The sequence below is a fragment of the Diabrotica undecimpunctata genome, chromosome 3 (assembly GCF_040954645.1).
Source record: "Diabrotica undecimpunctata isolate CICGRU chromosome 3, icDiaUnde3, whole genome shotgun sequence".
NCBI classification, from domain to species: Eukaryota; Metazoa; Arthropoda; class Insecta; order Coleoptera; family Chrysomelidae; genus Diabrotica; species Diabrotica undecimpunctata.
In genome coordinates this window covers 86472945-86496817 of record NC_092805.1, presented here as the reverse complement: position 1 = coordinate 86496817, position 23873 = coordinate 86472945, and the positions used below count along the sequence as shown (strand labels likewise).

Sequence of the window (23873 nt, the reverse complement as noted above, 5' to 3'; positions counted from 1 at the left end):
ATGAAGAGACATTTACGGAGTCATTTGCCGCCCACCAGAAATTTAAGGAATATTGGTGCAGAAATGGAACAGTCTTCCGCAGAATGTGATCCAAAATTTAATTAAAAGCATGCCTTGGCGCTTGCAAACTGGTATCACTGCCAGAGGAGGGAATACTCGCTACTGAAGTTTTTAAAATTTCCACAAAATCACATCAAATTAAACTTGTCCCTTTTAACATTTAGTATATCAAAGAAAAATTGTTAATTTTCATTACTTTCAATGAGTTTTAAAGAACAAAAACCTTGTTTTCTTTAAGCAATCCGTTAGTAAACTAAGATACAACCGAAAATAGTTAAAAAAGAATAATAATTTCAAATTGCGGGGTGACCCTAATTTTATGCTCGGCAGTATATATATATATATATATATATATACACTGCGCTTCAAAATTAACGCATAATTTTAAAAACCCTGGTAAATCATAAATTTTAATGTTTCAATTTTTGTGCTAATATATTATTGTTACTCCCGGTATATTGTAAAATTTATCGAAAGAACGTAAAAAACGCTGATGTTTTTACCATTTTTTGCAAAAAAAATTAAAAACATACTAATTGTGATTAATTTTATTTCGAATTTAGTTGGGTTGGATTACGTTGTGCTGAACGTTTAAAGGGGTTTTTTAAGTTTATTAAGTGTTTTTTCTTTGAAATGAACCACTAGCAGCAAGAAAATCGAAATTTGTCAGAAAGTGACTGTTTTAGAATCGTTACTCTTCACGAAGAAGGATACACTCAAGTAGAAGAACTTGCTGAATGTTTTAACGTCACCCAGTCAACCATTTCAAGAGTGTTAACACGTTTTTCTGTTATTGGAAGTAACTCGAAAAGACCCGGTCAAGGCCGTAGAAGGGTTATAACTCCTAATCAAGACCGGCTTTTAACACTTCGTACACTGAAACAAAGGTTTGTTACCAGTACTTCTTTACAAAATAAATTTTTGGATTATTATAACTTTTGAATCATCCAAAATACGATTAGAAGAAGACTTAGCGAAAACGACCTACATCCTGGAAGTAATTACTAGTTAAATGGGAATAAGCCACAATTAAAGGTTAAAGTACGTTTATTGACGTTTCAATTTCCACTTCGGAAATCATTCTCAAAATACAAACATTAGTAAATTAAACAAATTTTGTTTTTCTGTTACTTAGTGAAAAATTCTTCTAAAAATTTAATTTTATCATCTATATAGACAATTCAGACATACATTATACATTTTAAAGTAGACGACTTTAAAATGATATTGTCAATATTGTTGAGTTGCGCTCCTGGGACGACTTTACTTATAAGATAGTTCATTCGATTATATGAAATCAACTTTAACTTGAGAATATCCGTCAGAAAAGATCATAGCATGTAATTTGTCTTTAAAAAGACAAATACATGCCATGATGACAGTAAAATTCTCCTGTTGGTGATTCCATAGTAAATTATGAGGGAAAACCCAGGAAAAAACCTCATAATACTATCCCGACATGGTAAGTATTTGGTCGTGCATTTAGTTTACCTTCAGTAAACACCAAATTCTGTTTTTATATATTTGTTATTTAAAAAACATAAATGATGTATCCTCTATATGTTACTGACTTACCAATACTGGTATTTTTCTTTTAATAACTTCCTCTTTCAATATGGGCAACTAAAAGTTAAAAGAAATGAATCCAATATCCTTCAGATAAATTATCTGTCAGATAGGGTCCTGTTTATCTGGAGGTCAAAAGACAGGAACTAAATTAATTATTTTAAACAGATTTTGGTTATTTTAAAACAAAATAATTTTTTTTTGTTTTTTTATTTCTAGTGGCTGACCTATCTTGTTTTAATACTATTGGCCGTAGCTCAAAATATAAAAGGGGCAATAGAATCCCCCTGTCCAAAAATATTTGTATTTGAGCCAGGCAAATCAGATGATGATAAATGGTTTGGACTGATTTCGTTAAGCACCCAAAGGGATATAAAAAGTATTACCTTAGAATTGGAATTTGACAAATCGATTATACAATTAGGGGTGAGTAGATAGCATATATTTTAATATATATATATATATATATATATATATATATATATATATATATATATATATATATATATATATATATATATATATATATAAATATATATATTCAACCTTTTTCATATTGTCCAGAGTTTTTAGTTTTTGCTAGATTTATTTTTAGTTCTATTTATTTTAATTTTGTATTTAGGTCTAACAGCATTTCCTGCAATTCTTCTGCTATTAACGCAGCATCATCAGCAAATCTCAGGTGATTCAGGTTTTCGCCGTCTATCGTCACTCCTTTATTTCCCCATTCTAAAATTCGGAACATATCTTCTATACTTTGTCTCAAAGTGACTAGTCTGTACAGGTTAAGATATGCAATGCTAACCTTATAGGAATTTCGCCAAGACGTTGCCAGTTTTATGCAGTGAGCGATGGCATTCTCTATTGTCTATCTGTCTATCTATCTACAAATATCGTTTGCTAATAATTTTACATAATACTATACATTATTTGTTTTTAATAGTAACTTATCAACTTTTGTCTTTTATTAGTAGCAGTAGTATAATAAAATGCGCATTAAATAAACATTTGTTTTAAAGTTTAAAATAATTCCGGTAATTTCTACTAACTGCCAAATTTAAAATGTTATTTATGTCCCTGCGGTGCTAATTACTGCCATAGTGTCTAAGGAATTTGTAATTTTAGTTGATATCAACTGCAAATACTTTCTTCTAAGTTATTCAGTAATTAAGAAGCAATTAGAGTAATTCTTGTACAGAATATGTTTAAAATCTTGATACATCCAGTGCCTTAATTCGTCTCTACTTGTTCTTCGGAGCGCGTAAACATATTTGAGTTACGATTATTTGTACCATCTTGGATGTACTGTTACTGTTTCGTTATTGTTATTATTTGTTGATGGCTGTTGTTGTGATTTGCTGTTGGCAATTATTGTTATTTTCTGTTGTTGGCTATTGTTATATTTGACGCCGATTACCGCAATATGGAGGAAATTGTTCAATGGAAACCTGGAAAAGCTCTGAAACTTTCAGAAAAGCAGATACTAATGAACATTACTAATTATCATCTTAATCAGGATAACAATGATTCTATATCAAGTGTAATTAGGAAAGTGTCAGAAATGAGTGGTGTTTGCGAAAAGACTCTGTTTCGCATATGACAGGAATATTCATCACTTGCTCGATTACAATCTAAAAAAAGCAGGCCCAAGCAGCGAAAGGTTGGTAATTCTCGTGACAATAAGTACGATGAAGGTGTCAGGGGCCAAATTTGTAGAATAGTTCATCAATTTTTTCGTGAATAATACCACCAACAATAAACACCATATTAGCTGTTGTAATTGTCCAAGAAACTTTGCCCAACTTTTCACGGGTCACGCTACATCGCTTGCTGAGTGATATGGATTTTGTGTTTATAAAACGTGGCAGAAATTAAATTTTGATTGAAAAACCGGAAATCATCTCGTGGCGTCATCGTTATTTACGCGCAATTCGTAAATATCGTGCAGAAGGATACAATATAGTGTATTTGGATGAATCATGGGTAAATATCGGGCACAGTGTGAAAAAAGAATGGGTTGATGAAACAATTACATCTCATCGTGATGCTTTTGTTCGTGGTCTGACAATAGGATTAAAAGCTCCAACAGCTCGTGGTGCACGGTTCGTTTTATTGCACGCAGGATCTACCAGTGGATTTTTTGATGGAGCAGAGCTCACGTTTTTGGCAAAGAAAAATACTCAGGACTACCACGACGAAATGGATGGACCGACCTTCGAAGATTGGTTCGAAAATAACTGAATGCTAAATTTTCCAGAAAAAACTGTTGTGGCAATGGACAATGCCTCCTATCACAGCAGAAAGTCAGAAAAAATTCCCAATAGTTCAACACTAAACAAAGATATTCAGGAATGGCTTCTGTCAAAGGACCTATTTTTTTAAGAAGACTACCTAAAATGCGAGTTACTTGATGCAGTCAAGGCCTTCAAAACAAAATATGACAGGTACATAATTAATAGAAGATATTGCCAAGAAGCACAATGTAAAGATTCTGGGGCTTTCACCCTATCACTGTGAACTCAATCCCATCGAAATGGTTTGGAGTGAAGTGAAACGGTATATAGCTGGACGCAACATGAATTTTAAAGAAGCTGAAATGCGAAATTTAATTACAGCAGCGTACCAGGTCATTACGCCAGAGAAATGGAAAAACTACGTAAATCACGTAATAGCAGAAAAAAATGTGGGAAATTGACGATTTGTTTAATGATATCAAACCAATTATTATAAATATAAATAACGGAGATAGTGATGACAGTGACGATAATAATTATGATGATGATAGTGAAGCAGAAACTAAATGTGCCTGCGATTGACAGAAAAAGGAACTAAATATAATAGTGTACAATTACGATTACTTACACACGAAATTAAATACAATGACTACTTTTATTTTTAACTTATTTATTTATTTTTAATCTCGGATATTTCTACGTTTTTTTACTGCCAACACATACAGTGCGGTTTTTAAAAGTCCTTTCCCCCTTAACTTTTGAACGGAAGAATACATAAATAAAATGTTTAGTTGTATTTTATTCGATTTTATTTAAATCTATAAACAAATAGTTTGTATTGCTAGCACATATTGTAGAATTAAAAACAAACTGCTTGTGTGACATAAATAAAAGGCATTTCTTAATTTCTATTTTATTTTATTTTAACTCAAGTATGTTGTAGCAAATATTATTTATGTTTGAGAACCACTGACAGAAGGAAGCCAGGCAGGGTCGTTAGTGGGCATTAGTACTTAAGCTACCCTCAATACAAAAGATGGATTAAGCTAAGTAGTAAGAAGTGACGTTTATTTTAATACAAGTTTGCAAAGAAATATTGCATCGATGTTGTGCATTTACCCTGTACAGACTAGTCACTTTGAGACAATCTGTAGAGCCAAATTAAATAGCTTGGGTGAGACAGAATCTCCTAACCCCTCTCTGTAGTTTTATTTTTTTGATTTTCTTCTGTTTTCACTTTCTTCTTCTTCTTCTAGTTCGATGACCATTATCGATCGTTGGATATCATGTTGGCTACCATATTCGCTATCGTGACTTTATTGACAGCAGCTTTAAATAACGATGTAGTTGATTTTCCATACCATTGCCTTAGATTTTTCAGTCATGATGTTTTTCTTCTACCAGGACCACGATTACCTTGGATCTTTCCCTGAATGATCAGATGTAAAAGATCATATTTTTCAGGGTGTCTCATAATGTGACCGAAGTATTTCAGCTTGCGTTTCTTTATTATATTGACCAGTTGTGTTGTTTGGTTCAGCCGTCTAAGGACCTCCTCATTTCTAACTCTGTCGACCCAGCTTATTTTCAGTAGTCATCTATATACTCACATCTCAAAGGCTGTCAAGCGTCTAAGGATAGCCTCAGTTAAAGTCCACGCTTCCACTCTATACAGCAATACAGGAAAGATGTAGCAAGATGTCATTCGAACTCTACTCGTTTTTACTTTGCATTGTCATATATGTATATACTTAATGATTTTTGTATATCGGTCACACATTCTATTGTTGCTTAAGGCGTTAAGGATGGCCCAAATTTCTATAGTCAAATGCCTTCTCGTAATCTACCATAGCTATCCAGAGTTATGTTATATTGTATTCGTTTAATTTTTCAATTAGTGTTCTTATTACTTGTATAAGATCTATGATGCTATAACCTCTTACAAATCCTGCCTGCTCCAGAGGCTTATAACTATCCAGTTTGTTTGTTAGTCGCAGTGTGATTATTTTCACAAACACCTTATATAACACCGATATCAGGCTGATGGGTCTACAGTTTTCTAATTTATATTTATTTCCCTTTTTAAATATCAGTATTAAAAGAGCATTTAACCATGCTGTAAGTACTTCACTTATTTCTATACATTTATTAAAAAGTATTTTTAACATTTTTATGTGTTGTCCGTCATACTTTATCATTTCTAATACTATTCCGTCTTCACCTGGAGCTTTTTTATTTCGCATAGTGCTCATTGCGTTTCTTATTTCGTCCTCTGTTATACCCGGTATATCTTCAGATCAAACATTTTTTACTATTTTTCGGTGTTTTTCTTCGTTACCTGGTGATGGTGTCGCTTTTGACGCGTATTGTGTTTGTTAGTTGCAGTTTTCTATCATGGTGGATATTTTTTGAACTTCGGTAATTTTCCTATTTTCATCATTAATTATTTTTGTAATTAAATTTCTACTTTCGCTTGTTTTCTTCTTCCAGTCTCGTATGTCATTCTTTCCTTGTAGTATTTCATTTAACTGTATTATTTTGCACTTCCTTATGTCTTCCCTAGACTTTTTCTTATTTATTTTGTTGATTTCTGTTATTTCTATTTTATTAAGTGTTCGATCTTGCACAAGTTTCTTGTCTTTTGTTTATTAAATCTTGTGTTTCCTTGCTGAGTTTTTGAACTTAATTTGTTTTATTAATGATCGATTCTTTTGCTACCGATATTATAGTATTCGTTAACTTTTTATTTAGGATTTCAAGATTTAAATCTTTGTCTATTAGTGCAGTATATTAGTTTTTGTTCTTATTCAATTTTTCTCTGTTTTAGTTCGTCTGTATTTAGTGTTTTTTGCATGGCGTTTTCTTCTTTTTGTCTTGGTGGTAATTCTTATTCGCGTTCTTAGAATTCTGTTATCAGCACCTGTGTGTATCGTGTTTAGTAACAGGCATGTACTGTATCTAATATTACGTTTCTGTCATTGCATAATATTATTATATTATTATTATTATATTATTATATTATATTATATATGTGAGGTTAATCATGACACATGGATCATAAAAATAAACAAACAGAAAAAAAGTGTAATTATTGCAAAAAAAAAGTCATAGAGTCAGTAGATTGTGCTGTTTATGAAGCTAATTACCACCAAAGTTGTGCATCGCGGGTAGAAACTGCAACAATAGGCGGAAAATATCTATGCTGTGAAAACATCGAAAAAATTGAGGTCAGTTCACAAAAACTTTGTAAAAAGAGTGAAAATACTGAAAATTTCACTGATATGGATGAGAGAAAGATTAAAGCTATCATAAAAGAGTCTTTCCAGCAGTTTCTCAAACCAATGGAAGATAATATGACCAAAAAAATACAAGGATTGGAAGATGCTATGCAGTTTATGTCAGATTCTTTTGAGGAAAAGAAAACTAGATTTGAGTCTGTCCTAGAGGAACTTAAGATACTAAAACATGAAAATCAAGAAATAAAGAAACGATTACAGATAATGGAAAGAAAGTTGGATGATATTGAAGTTAGAGAAAAAGAAAACAATATCATAGTTGCTGGCGTTCCAAAACAAGTCAACAAAAGCCCTATTCAGATAATGAATAAGATACTGAGAGCGATGGAAGTAATGATTGAGGAAAAAGATATTAAAGAATGTGTTAGAATGAAGAACCAGGATGATGAACCAATTTTAGTAAAGTTTAGTAATGTTCAATTAAAAAAGGACGTACTAAAAACAATTAAACAGTTAAAAGGAATCACTTTAAATAAATGTAAACTGGAGGGTACAGAAAGAAAAATTTATCTTAATGAAGATTTACCATTAAATAAACGCTTGCTTTTTAAAAAGGTTAGAGAAATTAGGAGAGATAAAGGATACAAAGCAGCGTATTGTACAAATGGAATCATTTATTTGAAGAAAACTGAAAAAGATGTTCCTATTAGGATAAGAGGCGAAAATGATTTGCCATAATACAAATCATTCCTCATAAAATATGTAAACATAAAGAAATTTTGTTGATAAATTCGCTGAGATTAATAATATTTTTGATGACTATAAGGCAAGTGAAACTTACGAATGTGATAATCTAAATGAGATAAACTTTTTTGACAATTATTTACAAGATATTAACGTAATACATATTAATATAAGAAGCATATACCAAAACTTTAATCAGTTTTTGGTTTTTTTAGAATCTACAGAGAAAAACTTTGATGTGATAGTGATGTCTGAGTCCCATAAATTGTATAATTTAACTGATTTTAATATTCCAGGATACAATATATATTTCAATGATAGCACACTAAATAGATGCGATGGGTGTGTTGTTTATGTTAAGCAGGAGAATATTGTAGATTGTCAAATAATTAAAGAAAACAACCTTAAAATGTTAAAAACCACAATAGAACAAAATAATAAAAACCTAGTGATTTTTGCAACTTATAGATGTTTTTCAACAGAGAAAGAAGAGTTTATAAAGAACCTAAATAGAATTATGTTAAAAACAACTTTTGAACAAAATAAAATGTATGTGATGGTGGGTGACATAAACATTAACTTACTTACAACAGAAGAAGATACTACAAATAACTATTTAACAACAATTCAAGGGTTTGGTTTCTCTAGTGTAATATATAAAGCAACTAGAAAAGTAGGAGACTCTAAGACATGTTTGGATCATTACTTTCTAAGGTGTAATAATGAAATCTTTCAAAAAATGCATGCTGTGATATTAGAACATAATCTTACGAATCATGATCCCATTCTGCTTAATATACCAATTCTAGGTCATATTAATTCTAAAAATAACAAAAAATCTTACAATCTAATTAATTATGAGAAACTTGATGGATTTTTGGAAACAGCGGAATGGGATGATGTTCTCGGAACACATGATGTGAATGTAAGTACAAAGCTTTTTATTGATAAAACTAAAAATATGATTGTAAGGTCAACAAAAACTATTAATGTAGGTTGTAAAAAAGAAAGATTGAAACCATGGATTACGGGGGGACTAATAGTTTCAATAAGAAAAAGGGATAGGTTAAAAAAAGAGTGTACTTTAAATAATAATAATTTATTTCTTATAAATAAATATAGGTTGTATAGAAATACTCTATCTAAACTAATACAAAATGCAAAATACTTTTACTATAAAAAGCTAGTACAAAATAATGCAAATGATCCCAAAAAACTATGGAAGGTAATAAAACAAGCTACTAATGATGAAGTATGTAAGACAGAAATTAGAACAATTGTAAATAGTGATAATGTAGAGCTTAAATGATAAAAAAGACGTTGCAAATGAATTTAATACATATTTTACTAGTATAGGAAAAACATTAGCTGATAAAATCATGCAGTGTCCTGACAGGAGAGATAGCGGGGGTAAAAAAAGGATTTTAAATTCATTCTTATTAACTCCATGCAATGAAAAAGAAATATTGAGAGAGATACAAAGCCTAAAAAATGGGGTGAAGGGAGGTGAAGATAATATTTGTTCAAATTTAATTAAAAAATATAAAGAAAAGTTAATAAAGCCACTTCAGCATATTATTAATATAGTATTTGGTACTGGAGTCTTCCCAGAAATTTTAAAAATGACAATAGTACTGCCATTATATAAGCAAGGTGACAGAAAGTCTACAAACAACTATAGACCGATTGCGTTAACTAGAACTGTAAGTAAAATAATTGAAAAATGCTTTAAAACAAAACTACTAAAATATCTAGAAAAAAATAAAATTTTACACTCAAATCAGTTTGCGTTCAGGGAAGGCTGTAGCATGGAAAATGCACTTTGTAAAGTTACAGAAAAAATACAAAAAAAACTTGATGAAGGTAAGAAAGTAATATGTATATTCATGGATCTTCGCAAAGCATTTGACACTGTAGCACACCCAATTCTTTTAAAGCGTTTAGATATGATAGGCATAAGAGGTATTCCTAATAATTTAGTAAAATCCTATTTAACAGGCAAGAAACAAAGTGTAAAAATATCAGAGACAGAAAGTGAAAAACTGGAACTAGAGGTAGGGGTGCCACAGGGTACTGTGTTGTCAGCTCTGTTAATCAATGTATATATAAATGAAATTATTTCATTGCTAGATAAAGATGACATCTTTTGTTATGCAGATGATTCTGTGGCTGTAATTAGTGGAGATGATTGGGACGCGGTAAAAAGAAATGCTGAATTGGCTTTTCAAAAAATTAATGGGTGGTTAGAAGATAGCTTACTCTCACTAAATGTTAAGAAAACTAAGATTATCACTTTCTCGATGTCTACTCGTTCATTGCCAGATTTTCAAAACATTAAATTACATAAAGTGGGCTGTAAATTAGATAATAACGATAGTTGTAATAAAGTAGTTGAAAGGACACCATTTTTATAGTACTTGGGATATCCTAGATATCATTGATGAAACTTTTCATTGGAAAGAACATATAAATTATGTAACTAATAAAGTTAGAAAGCTTATTTTTAAATTCTACGAACTAAGAAACATACTAAATTTTAAAGTACTTAAGCAGGTATATTATGCGTTTATAGAATCGGTAATTGGTTATGGCATAGTAGTTTGGGGAAATGCGGGTACAACAATTCTTTCAAAACTCAGAATAGCACAAAAATGGGTCATAAAAATTATGCTGTTCAAAAATAGAAGGTATGCAACTAACTTATTATATAGAGAAAGTGAAATATTAAATATTGATCAACTGTATAATAAGTGTGTAATTAGATTTATGTTAAAAATACATATTATAAAGTAAACATAGAACATGGTATAAATACAAGAAATGTAACCCTAAATAACGTAAAAGGGAGCAGTCATAAACATACACTATGTCAGAACCATATATATATATACTGTAGGACCAAAATTATTTAATAAGTTACCACAGAATATTAGGGCAAAACCTTACCATAAAGTAAAAAAAGAAATCTTTAAATGGATTAGAGACAACATAAAATAGGGAATTATTTAAAACAAAAAATGACTTTTAGTTTAATTTTATTAGAAAAATTGTATGTTTAATTTATATTGTTTTTATTATTTTTTGTTAAGTGATTGATAAAAACCTCATTAGTTAATTGTAAATGATATGGAAAATGACACACTCACAATATCCTAGATATCATTGTGTGTCAAAACGGTTAGCAGTAGGATTTAGTGTTAAGGAGGTGTAAAAGAAACTAAATTATTGTTAATTTTTTATTACTATTTTATTACTGAAATGTGATTTATTGTCTAGTATTTGTATTTACACTGTACTATTGCTAATAAATAAATAAATAAATTATATAGTCTATTTCATTGTTTGCTGTTCCATTTGAGCTTTGCCAGGTCCGTCTTCTCCTTTCTGGGTTTTTAAAGAACATATTGGTTATATACTGGTTGTTTTCTTTTGCATAGTTTACTAATATTTCTCCCCTATTATTTCTTTCTCCTAATTTATAGGGTTCAATTAAAATTTCATTCTGGTTAACTTATTTCTGATCTTCGTGATCTGATGTCGGATCATAGGTCTAAATAATTTTACATGTATAACGTTGGTTAATCTGAATGTCTATTGATATTACTCTTTTCGATATAGCCTTATACTGTGTGATGTTGGGTGTCACGCTTTTATTAATAAGTAAGCCTATACCGCATCTCTCTCTCTCTCTCCAATGGCGCTACAGCCCAAATCGGGCCTTGGCCTCCTCCAAACTGTGCCTCCAACCTTGTCGGTCCCGCGCCGATCTTCTCCAGGTTCTCACGTCTAGCAAATTTTGCGCGTCCGCTGCCACTTCATCCTCCCATCTTTTCCGTGGCCTTCTTTTGGTCTTGCGCCCAGTCAAGGGCTCTTTTTGGCAATCTTTCTGTCTCCATTCTTACTACATGACCAGCTCAGCGAAGTCTCTGAAGTTTAACGAATTCTAAGATCGGTGTCTCTTTGAACAGTTGGTAGAGTTCATTGTTATACTCATGTTCATCTTATGTTCTACTCATTATACTTATGTTCATCTCCATATTCCGTTTTCGTTAATAGGTCCAAGTATCTTTCTTAGAACTTTTCTTTCGAAGACTTCCAGTTTTCTTTTTGCCTCTTCTGTCATCACCCATGTCTCGCATCCATAACATACTATTGGTCTGATAATAGTTTTGTAGACCCTGATTTTCGATCTCCAGTGTGTGTTGTTGGAGCGAAACACATGATCGAGTAAAAAATAAGCTTTGTTTCCCTTCACTACTCTTCTTTGGATTTCTGGTTCTTCTGTTCCATCCGTGTTTAATGTAACTCCTAAATATGTGAAACTTTCTACCGTTTCAATATCGTCCTCTAATTCAACTTTGCGTCTGTTTCCCCTAGCTCTTGCCTGTGTTAACTTTTTTGTCTTTTGAATATTTATTTATAGTCCGATCTCTTTTGTCTTTGATTTTAATTGTGAATATATGTCTGCCGCCTCTTCTATTCTGCGAGACATGATGCTGATATCATCGGCATAGGCGGTAATCTGTATTGATTTATTTGGTAGGAGATTACTCTTCTTATATTCAGCTGCCTTATCACATATTCCAAGGTCAGGTTGAATAGTGTCGGTGCCAGCCCGTCTCCTTGCTTTAATCCTTGGGCTATCGTAAAGTTTTCAGTGAGCTCATTTTGGACTCTGACAGTTGCTATTCACGAATCCATTGTTGTTTTTACCAGTTGGATGTGTTTTTGGGGGATATTAAAGCTCTGCAATATTTGATATAACTTTTTCCTATTAATTGAGTCGTAGGCTTGTTTGAAATCTACACCGCATACTGCTTGATTTTTATCTCCTTTGTAGAATAGTTGGTGGCCACTTTTTAGTTCGATAAATTGCTCTTCTTTTCGTCGTAATTCTGCCAGTCCTATCACTGTTCTTTATTTTATTTTATTTCCTTACACATGTCCACATGTTTTTGTTGATATTTTATATGTCTGCTTCTGTTATTTCTAATCGAAAATCTGTCCCCTCCAGAATCCACGGGACGGTCTGAAGTTTCAGTGCGGGATTCTGAGACATTATCTCTACTCACCTGGGGTAATTCGTTTTGGATATTCGACATTTCATAAGGGGTGTTTTAGCTTTAATTTGTCACGCTCTCTAGGAGTTACAGGATTGCCCGAGAGAATAAATTTTTACCAAGCAACAAAAACCAAATATGTTTAATTTAACAATGGTATTGTATTTTGAGAATGGTTTATGAAGTGAAAATCAAAACCTCAAATAAAATGAATTTTATTAAAGTAATTTTATAAGTAAAATTGTTGCTTATTTTCAACAAAAATAGTAAATTACATTAAGATGCCACAAGAAAATAGCTTGGGAACAATATAATTTAAATATTGTGGGATTTTTTATATTTTTAGATGATAATTACCGTGAGCTATGAATCGGAAGAGGCGGTTCAGTTGCTTGGCCACCATTGTCTCCTGATTAAAATCCTTGCGATTTTTGTGTATGGAGATACGTAAAAACAATGGTTTATTCAGCTATAAATATGCGATCAGCTTTTGGAGACGAATTAAAAATATCTACAATCAATTTAGAAACAATAGGGGAATTTTTGGAACAATTCGGCGATCTTTACGTATGCGAATAAAGTGCATAGATTTAGTTTTGTTTTGTACTTTTAGTTGTCATTTTGGTTTAATTTTTTTAATTCAAAAGGTTATTTTTTTAAATGGGCAAATTTTTCTGACAATCGAGTAAAAGCGTAGGACCTACCTTTTCTTCTACTTTTTTCCTATTTCAACAAAAGCTTTAGCCCTTTTCTTGTGAATAGCTTGGATAGCTTTAAAGATGCGGTTTGCCGAATATCGGTTGCTTGTTTTATTTTTCTCTATATTTTTCTATTTAAAAACATTGCTCGAAATCTTCCATCTTCTCTTTCTAACAGCTTTTCAGGGGGGTGGGTGGATGCATTATCAAGAAGTAACAGCACCTTGCTGTCTTCTTTTCCCAATGTCTTTTGATGTTTTTTGACTTCAGGTATGAACACTTCATGAAACCAATCTGTAAATAAAGTAGCAGTTATCCAAGCCTTTTTTTGGTTTTTATAGACCACGGGAAGTTTTTTTACATTCTTGAACGCCCTGGGATTTTTGGATTTTCCTATCATGAGCAGGTAAATCTATGATTTTCGGTTGCGTTAGCACAATTAAGGGTAGTCACGTGCTCTTTGCTTACTTTGTGACCAGGAGCACTTGATTCTTTTTTGGAAGCCAATGTAGTTTTTCGCAAGGCTTTCCAGTTTAGGCCCGTTTCATCAGCATTGTATACAAACTCAGGGTCATAAGAATCTGATTCAACTTTAAAAAATTCAATGAAGTTTTCAGCAGCTTTAGGGTCAGCTGAAAGCTTCTCTCCACTTAAGTCCAACCGATCGGATTCCGTGCCTGGCTTTAAAATTTCGTAGCCACCCATTACTCGCTTTAAATGAACCCACACTGTCCATTTTCTCGACTAAAAGCATAGCTTTTTCACAAATAATATGGCCTGAAAGAGGGTTCCCCAATGTTCGCTGCTGCAAGAACCACTTGAACACCACTTCTTCCAGTTCTTTATTTTCAGCTGTTTTCATACTCTTTCTCGATGAACATCCGTCTTAATTCTCGAGGACGGATACAAGGTTTACAATAAAGAATTTATTTTTTTTAATGTCAGATACTGTTGACGTTCCCACTTTGTACACCTCGGCTAAATGTTTACCCGACACACCTTTGTCCAACTGTTCGATAATTTTAATTTTATCGGCCAACGATAATACCACACGTTTCATCGTAGTTCACTGAACACAATAATCAAAACACTAAAGAACACGGACAAGTCAACACATCAATTTACTATACTGCAGGTTGAAGAAGCACTGAACGACTGACTATGTAGCAGGTGCCTCGAGCGTGGGTCATGGCTCCTCCTCCCTATAGCCCGTTGCGATCGCTACACTACAGTGTATTAGTAGTTATAAGAAGGATCAACTACTGCGCGCGGTTCCTGCATACATATTTTTTTTCTCAATCTGATCCGGAAAATTGGCGATCCGGATAATTGGAGTCCGAATAATTGGAGTTCTACTGTAGTTAATTGAAATGTATTAAAATTAATTCGTTAATTAATGCAAAGTGTTATGCCCATAGAATAGTCTTTGAGGAACTAGTTAAGCTCAATATCTCATTTTCGACTAAAACTGGATTTAACGCGTTTTGCTTTTAAGCTTCTCATATCCGCGAAAATATTAAGAAGACGATCTACATTAAAAAAGACAAAAATAAGATCCTGTTCTTCATTTACTAGCTGTTTTTTCATTTGATCATGAAGTAGCATTCATCTATCCTTAGCAGGAAATGGTCATTTTCCACTTTTTCTTTATATTCTGATTTGTTCGTTTTCTGTCTATTTCTTTCATCTTTTTATCTATTAATGGTTAATTATGCTTAATTTTTAAATATAAGCAATTATATTGGATTTTTTGTTGTAGAATTGGCTAGGTGCAGTAACATCGGATGACGACAACACACAATTTACTATAAGGAATAACAACCATGAAATAAAGGCCGGCCAAACGTTCAAGGCAGAAATTTACGTACGCTACGATCTCTACTATGACTTAGAACCTCCACGATTAGTGAAAATTAAGTTTAACGGTAGAGAAATATGTCCTCATTACGAAGAAGAAAAAGTTAGTACTACAGTAGTGATTGCTTCCGATGATTTTAAGAAGTAAGATGCAAATTACTCTTAGATGATTAAGTTTTTAGTTAATTTAAAACAAGTGTTTTCGTTGCAAACTGTACTGATGCACAAGCTGCTAATTTCACACACCAGTCACGTTTATAGAGTTTCGTTTGATACTACTAAAAATATATTACAAAATGCCTAACAGCACCCCTAGTAGAGGGGAAGGAGTTACTAAGAACTATATAATTTTACCTTGGATAAAAACTTAAATTACAAAGTCAGTCATATTGTCCTTATCAGAACCATCTACAGACGCAGCAGCTGCGACAGCAATAGTCGACGGATTTGTCGGGTACATACTTTCTAAAGGGAGAGATTATAATAGACAAATTTCCCCAGAAATATGTAAAACTAATATATGTTTTAATTTTTTTATAGGTTTCTGGAAATATAATTTACCCAAAACTTTAAAAATTACAACTATGAATCTAAATAAAATAAAATCGAAAAATAATATGAACTAAATTATAATGAGGCGGAACAATATCTTTTTATTTATTTTTTACTGTTTTGTTTCTATTATTATGTATAACATATTGCAATATAAGGAAAAGTTTCTTTTGCTATTTTCATATCACTTTTCCGGAAGTATATTGACACAAGTTTAAAAACTGAAATTTTACAGGAGACGACAAAAACAAAATCCTGTTGGTTTGTTTTATAGAATGGGCCAAAGTTTCAATTTAGTACTACTATAAAATTAGTATATTGGCATTATGAGATTCTTCTGCAACTTTTAAGGAATTTTAATTGAGTAGATAAGTATGCACTTCACCCCACTTTGACCTCTGACGTCACAAGGCCCGCCGCCTCGCGATACCCACGCTCCCTCGCAACCCTCGCGCAACCACAGCGTGGCCTTGGCCAGGGTATATTTTAATTATAGCGTGTAGTGGATACTTTTATTTTAAAATAATTATGATTTGTTAGCATTAGAGAAAATGAGAAAATTCGGACCAGTATATTATATTTTTATTATATTATATTTCTCTCTGGCAGCGTATAGCATTGTGGGTCTAATTAGAGTTTTGTATACTCTTATTTTTGTATTACGAGATATATCTTTGGCATTAATTATTTTTCCAGCTCTAGCACACATGTTATTCTTGGTCAGTCTCAGGTTAATTTCAGTTTCTTCCTTACATGTCTGACCAATAACAGTAAAGTTTGTTTAGCAGTAAATGGTTGACTTCAATTAGTATCGACTATAAACATCCTGAGTTAACCATTAATAGTATAAAAGGCCTGGTTTCAGGTAACAATGGTTTACCTGAGGTACAAGGTCTTAACAATGGGCCAAGTCAGATAAATTTAATAATATTTACGATCGCACTAATTGAAGTCAACCATTTTCTGCTAAACAAACTTTACCTAAGTACATATATTCATCCACCTTCTCGAATTCTACAACTGATATATCCTCCATCTCCAATTTAAAGGAGCCCCTGGTGTTAATTCTTTTTTTGCTCGGCATTTCCATGTACTTGGATTTATTAATATTAACTTTCAGTCCCCTTTCAGAGCTTTCCCGAATCAGTCTTTTTGCTATACTTGCCCAGTTCTTTTCCACTTCTTGCAATGAGAACCACATCATCAGCGTATGCTAAGCTTTGGTGCTCTTTGTATAAAATAGTGCCGGACCTATTTATCCCACTAACCCTTAAAATTTTTTCTAGAACTATATTGAATAGCAAGGTAGACAACGGATCTCCTTGGCGAACACCTTTTTTCACTTCGAATTCTTCTAAGACTGTACCGTTGCATTTCACAGCACAAGTGGTTTGTCTAATTGTCATTTTTACCACTCTTAGTATATTTTCTGGCACTTGGAATTCTTCCAGCTTTTCTATTAATTTGTTTCTGTCTATTGTATCTTAGGCGGCTTTGTAATCAATGAAAAGTACTAAAATGTTGTATTCAAAGCAATTGATCAGGATTTATTTTAGCATAAAAATTTAATCTATTGTTGATCTTCCCTTGCGAAATCCTCCCTGGTGTTCTCCTAGATTCTTCTCTACATATATTTCTAATCGTTTTCTAATTAGTATGGCGAGCACATTGTATATTATCTCTAACAAGGATATTCCTCTATAGTCTGCGCATTCAGTGCTATCTCCCGTTTTGTATATAGGAATTATAATGGACTTGTTCCATTCTTGAGTCAACTCTTCGGCATTCCACACCTATAGTATTAGCTTACTAAGTTGGTTTATCAAAGCCTATCCTCCGTATTTTAAGTTCTCTGTCACAATGCGGCTCTCCTCGGGACTTTTTTGATTTTTTATTTCTTTTATTATTTCTTTAATTTCTTCTCTTGTGGTCTTTGGTATTTCTTCTATTACTATTTGAGATTTAGGAACATTACAATTTTCTTCAGTAGTCATTATATCATTTAGCATCTCTTGGAAATATTGTTTCCACCTTTCACATATATATTAGTATTCAATTATTATTCAATAGTGACAAGGGATAACGTACAAGAAAACGATAGAACACCTAAATATAAGTTTTTATCTCCGAGTGAGCGTCGAATTGTGTTGAAAGTGGAAAATTATTTTACTTTGGAAAAAATCTACATGGGACCAATTACATCAGTACTGGCAGTTCAAAAAAGGACAAGTGCAGCTTGTGGAATTTCATAACGGACCTTGTAAAGAGTTCGCAAAATGAGTGAGGAGGAATTAAGTAAGGAAAATAAAAGGATTCGTTTGCTTCCGAAAACCCTCGACTTGCCACAAGGTATTAAAATCTCAATCAGAAATATCATTTATGACATGTACAAAGCAAAAGAACATGTTACAAGAAAGACACTTATTCAAAAAATAAAGTACGGAGAACTTTGTAATATGGGTTTGACCAGTTTATCAAAAGTATTAACAGCTATGGGTTTTAGATACAAAAAAACCAATAATCGTAAAGTGTTGTGCGAGCTGTCCAATGTTGTTGGAAAAAGGTGGAAATTTATAAAAAACTATTTAAAAAATAAGAATTCCGAATTTGGCAGACAATTTGTGTTTCTTGACGAAACATGGATTTTTGCGAAAGGAAATAATACCAAATCATCATGGCAAGATGATTCTACCAAATACTATTCGAGTACTACTGCGAGTAATGGCAAAAGATATATTATATTGCATGCAGGAAATACGGAAGGGTTTATACCCAATGCTAGTCTTATATTTTCTTCGACAAAAAAAAACTGTTGATTACCACGGAAATATGGACGCCGATATTTTTGAGCATTGGTTTGAGGAAAAATTATTAAAAAATCAGGAAAATCCGTCATTAATAGTCTTAGACAATGCTTCGTATCACACCAGAGAGGAGGAAAAGTTTCCCACAAGCAGCTGGAAAAAAGAAGACTTAAGAAAGTGGCTGTCGGAGAAAAATATAGAACACGAACATCTAGTTTTAAAAGCTGAATTATTAAATAAGTGCAAAAAACACATTACTGAGAAAAAATTTGTTGTTGACCAAATGTCACTAAAATATGGTCATGAGGTCCTAAGACTACCACCATATCACTGCCAGTACAATCCAATTGAATTGGTGTGGGGCATCACTAAAAACTACTATGATAAACATGCATGTAAGACCACCGACGAAGCCAGCTTATTACAACTCTGGCAAGATGCACTAAACCAAGTCAATGAGGAACAATGGCGGAAATGTATTGAGCATACTGAAAAAAAATTTTTAGATTCAGATGAATCAGATAGCGAGTCAGATAGTGATGATACCTGTCCATAGATTAAGACGTAGATAGAAAAATTAACACAAAAGGGTACCAACCACCAAAAAAAAAAAATAAAACAAAAACCGCATGCAGGAGAGAGCCGGAAGCACGTCGCACGACGCTCTTGAATGCAAGCACCAAAAAAATTAGATTAACAAGTAAGGTAGTTTAAGGACATGACTGGACGAATGACTGGGTATTAGACGACGGATGAAAGGATTCGATGCTTGCTCGCTCTCGACTGCACTTGGTGCAGAAAAGGGAAAGCAAGTATCGGCACACACAACCATTAGTAGATCGCCGAACAATTGCTTTGACCAGTAGTGATAAAGCCAAATGGGCTAACCTACCACTTAAATGTAAATACACGGAAATCTCCCATTGCCTGACGGGGGATACCGCGAAATAGTCGAGACCTGGCTCCAAAGACCAAGGGCCAGAGGAAAGCCGGAGCTGGTTGTACCGCAACAGGACAACCTACCTCGGTGGGTTTGGGAAGGTGTATGTGTGGGAAGTATGAATAAGTTTTAGTTTTATATAGATATATATGTTTGTAGATATATTTAAAAAATATATAAAAATAAAAATATAATACAAAATTTTGAACACCCAGTATTAATATTGGCAAATTTTTTTTGTTTAAATAAAAATAGAGTTTAGTACACGCTGAAAAAGAATTTTGGTTTTTTCAGCATAAATATTAACCACAATATTGTAGCGAGATTAAATAAAACGAGCGGTTCGAATTTATATAAATATATTTATTTATAAGTTTACAGTTCGGTACTCTCTTATCAACTGACTAACACAATCATCGTTACTTATATATATATATATATATATATATATATATATATATATATATATATATATATATACAAATGTTACTATGTTCGAGAACATTCTGGCTTGGTCCCACCTCTAATTCGCCTACGTGACCTGTCGTTCTTTCTCTCACTCGATACATCGCGAATGTTCTTGATTCCTTTTTAGAGTTGCAACCGTTATATGAACTATGCCGAAAGCATGTTCGTAACACCGCTCCCCTCTTAAATCTGAGCGTCCCGATCAGGAACTCTATATGTAGGCCCAGGATGGCGGAATCTAAAGGACTCTCAAGCTCTGCAGAAACCCCTTAAAAAGAAATAACAGTCCACTGTATTCGAAGGACACGATCTCTTCGGAGTAATGCAACACACAGTAATTCTTACGCCGGTTTCTCGGAAGATCACTTCAAGCATGCTTCTGATAATCTTCCAGTCCAGATTATCTAGTGCATGGCCTATCTTAGGTAAGGCCAAATTCTTAATGTTGTAATTGCAGACGATTTTCTTCAAATTAGTTAAAGCACGCCATATATCCTCGTAGGTTGCCCTGTCTGTATACGACTTCCTGGTCACCATATACAGCAAAGATCGAGAACCATCTTCTAATCTCAGTACTCTTCCAACTTTTAGCTGCTGGTTTTTTAACTCGTCCAAACGACCGAATTTCTTATAAAATACGGATAAGATTCCTTTAGTCATCTCAAGATCTTGGGCAACACAGTGGGCTAGAGAGACGTTATGCGGAACACTAAAAAGATCCTGCTGAACTTCTGTGGTCACGCCGAATCTAGCACTCTTTCTGTCTACGTAATTTCACATAAATTCATTAAAGCTTGGTCGCCGATCGTCTTTGATCTCATGTTGAAGGGTTCGGACTTCTTCTGTTTTATTTGAGCCAGCATAAGGTGCAAGACGATTTATGTGAACTACTTTTGTTTTACCTTTCGGCAATTTCTTAATTCGGTATATTACGTCATTTATTCTCTTTTTAATTTCATACGGACCCTCCCATTGTCTTTGCAGTTTTGGCGACAAGCCTCGACGACGTTGTGGATTATAAAGCCAAACAAGATCACCTACTTCATAGCTTTCATTCTTGCATCGAGAATAATATTGATCTTTTATTATGTCACTGGCTAACTGGGTGTGTTGTCGGGCAAGTTCATGAATGTTGTTCATTCTTAACTTCAGGCGGTCGACATAATCTTCGCTTGCAACATGTTCTTCGGAAGGTCTGCAGCCAAACTCTAGGTCGCAGGGCAAACGAACTTCACCACCTAACATCAGGCAGGCTGGAGTCTGGCCTGTAGTTTCATTCACGGCCGAGCGGTAGGCCGTTAGGAATAAATGAATGTGCTGGTCCCAATCTCTTTGATGTTCTGATACAACTTTGGACAGTACAAACGTTTTGGAAAAGGGTTGACTCGAAATTTCGCCCTTGGTCAGAGTGGATCTCCAAGGGAACACCAAATCGGCTAAAGAATTCTTTAACAAGTATCTCTGCAACGGTAGCGCTTCTTGATTTGGTATCGCATAGGCCTCAGTCCATTTTGTAAAATAATCGATGGCTACCAGGATATATTTATTTCCATCATTTGTCTCTGGAAGTGGACCTGCAATGTCGATTGCTACTCTTTCCATAGGACTACCAACATTGTACTGTCTTATGGGTGCCTTTTTTTTACCAACTGGACCATTACTGGTTGCACACAGTTCACATTTCCGGCACCATCTTCTTACATCATCTTTACAGTTCACCCAATAGAACCGTTCTCGAAACTTTTGCAGAGTCTTCGTGATACCAAAGTGTCCACCTGATGCACCGTCATGCAATTGACGCAGTACTTCTGACACTTTACTTTTAGGTACAATCAACTGAAACTTAGATTCTGTACCATCATCGTTTTCATAGGTTCTATACAGAAGATCATCTTTTAGCACTAGGCAATTCCATTGGCTCCAGTAACACTTTACTTCGGGACAACATGCACTAATGTCTTGCCAAGAAGGTCTTTCACTTAGACGCATCCAATCCAATACACTTTTTATACATGGATCATCTGCTTGAGCGTCTTGTAGCTGTTGAGGTTGCCATTGATCATTAATGACGGTGGTTCGTCTCACGGGGCAAAGTCGTTCTAATTTAAGACAGTGGTTAAAATTTGCACTGCACGGCCGTCTCGAAAGGGCATCAGCATTTAAACGAACTCTTCCAGCCCTGTGTTCGATCTCGTAATCATATTCTTGTAATCGCTCTAACCATCTTGCCATCTGGCCCTATGGATTACGGAATTGTAGGAGCCATTTTAGGGCAGCGTGATCCGTGCGAAGAAGAAACTTTCTGCCATACAAGTATTTATGGAAATGCTCACAAGCCTTCACTACGCCTAGCAATTCTCTTCTGGTAACGCAATAGTTTCTTTCTGATTTCGACAAGACTTTGCTAAAGTAAGCGATGACTTTCTCCTGTCCATCTTGAATTTGGGAAAGAACAGCTCCTATTGCACTGTTGCTTGCATCGGTGTCCAACACAAAGTTTCCTGCCTGTCTAGGGTAGCTTAAAATCGATGCGCCGATCAGAGCCATTTGTAAGTGTTCGAAAGCTCTTTGACACTCTTCGCTTAATATCTAATTCTTTGCCTTCTTCTGTCAACTTTGTTAATGGCTTGGAGATATTGGCAAATCCTTTGACAAAACGTCGGTAATATGTACATAGGCCAAGAACACTTCTAATTTCGTGTTTATCTCTTGGTACTGGCCAATCCTTAATTGCTGCAAGTTTTTCAGGATCAGCTGTTACACCATTACTTGCTACAATATGTCCCAAGTACTTCACTTCTCGTCGAAACAAGTGACATTTCTTCGGACTCAACTTAAAATTCGCTGCCCGCAATCGTTGAAAGACTTCTGTTAGATTATTGGCATGTTCATCGAAGGATCTTCCAACTACAATTACATCATCCAAATAAACCAGGCATATTTTTCATGTTAGACCTTTTAAAACTGCCTCCATTAATCTTTCAAATGTGGCCGGGGCATTACATAAACCAAAGGGCATAACTGTGAACTGCCAAAGCCCTGATCCTATCGAGAATGCAGTTTTTTCACGATCGGCTGGCTCCATGTCTACTTGCCAATATCCACTTTTCAGATCGAGTGTGGAGAACCAACGAGAGCCAGAAAGTGTATCCAAAGTATCGTCTATTCTGGGCAAAGGATAACTATCTTTTTTGGTTACCGCATTAAGCTGTCGGTAGTCAATACAAAAACGTGTTGCACCATCTTTCTTCTTTACTAGCACTACTGGTGATGTCCATGGACTGTTTGATGGTTCAATTGGTTCAAGTCGTCTAGGTTGTTGTCTGATTGGCTGAGCGTCTATTAATTTTATGCTTTACTTTGCTTGTTTTGCCATTATCCTTCTTATCCATGACAAAAACATCTTGAAATTCTATCAGCATAGACTTCACTTTTTTAGTTCGTTCCTCATCAAGATCTTGGCACGTTTTAATCATCGTCTCAACAAGCTCCTTTGCATACTTAGATTTCGACGGTTTCTCATTAGTATTCATGGAACAAATCGAAGCCACGGGAACACACTGTCCGATCAAAGTTCTTTTACTTAACTTAATAGCAGTTCCCTTTAAATTCATAGCTCTTACAGGAACGACATCTCGAATTCTCACCAAAGCT

At 33.9% G+C, this 23873-nt stretch overlaps 1 protein-coding gene across 1 annotated transcript in view; it reads left to right on the top strand.

Moving 5' to 3' along the window:
- Positions 1–23873, top strand: part of LOC140437001 (chymotrypsinogen B-like) — an 81089-nt gene that overhangs the window by 28697 nt on the left and 28519 nt on the right. Inside the window, exons 2-3 of the mRNA XM_072526214.1 lie at positions 1846–2052; positions 15358–15599. Coding sequence (XP_072382315.1) covers positions 1846–2052; positions 15358–15599 — 449 coding nt within the window. The remainder of the gene's footprint in view (positions 1–1845; positions 2053–15357; positions 15600–23873) is intronic.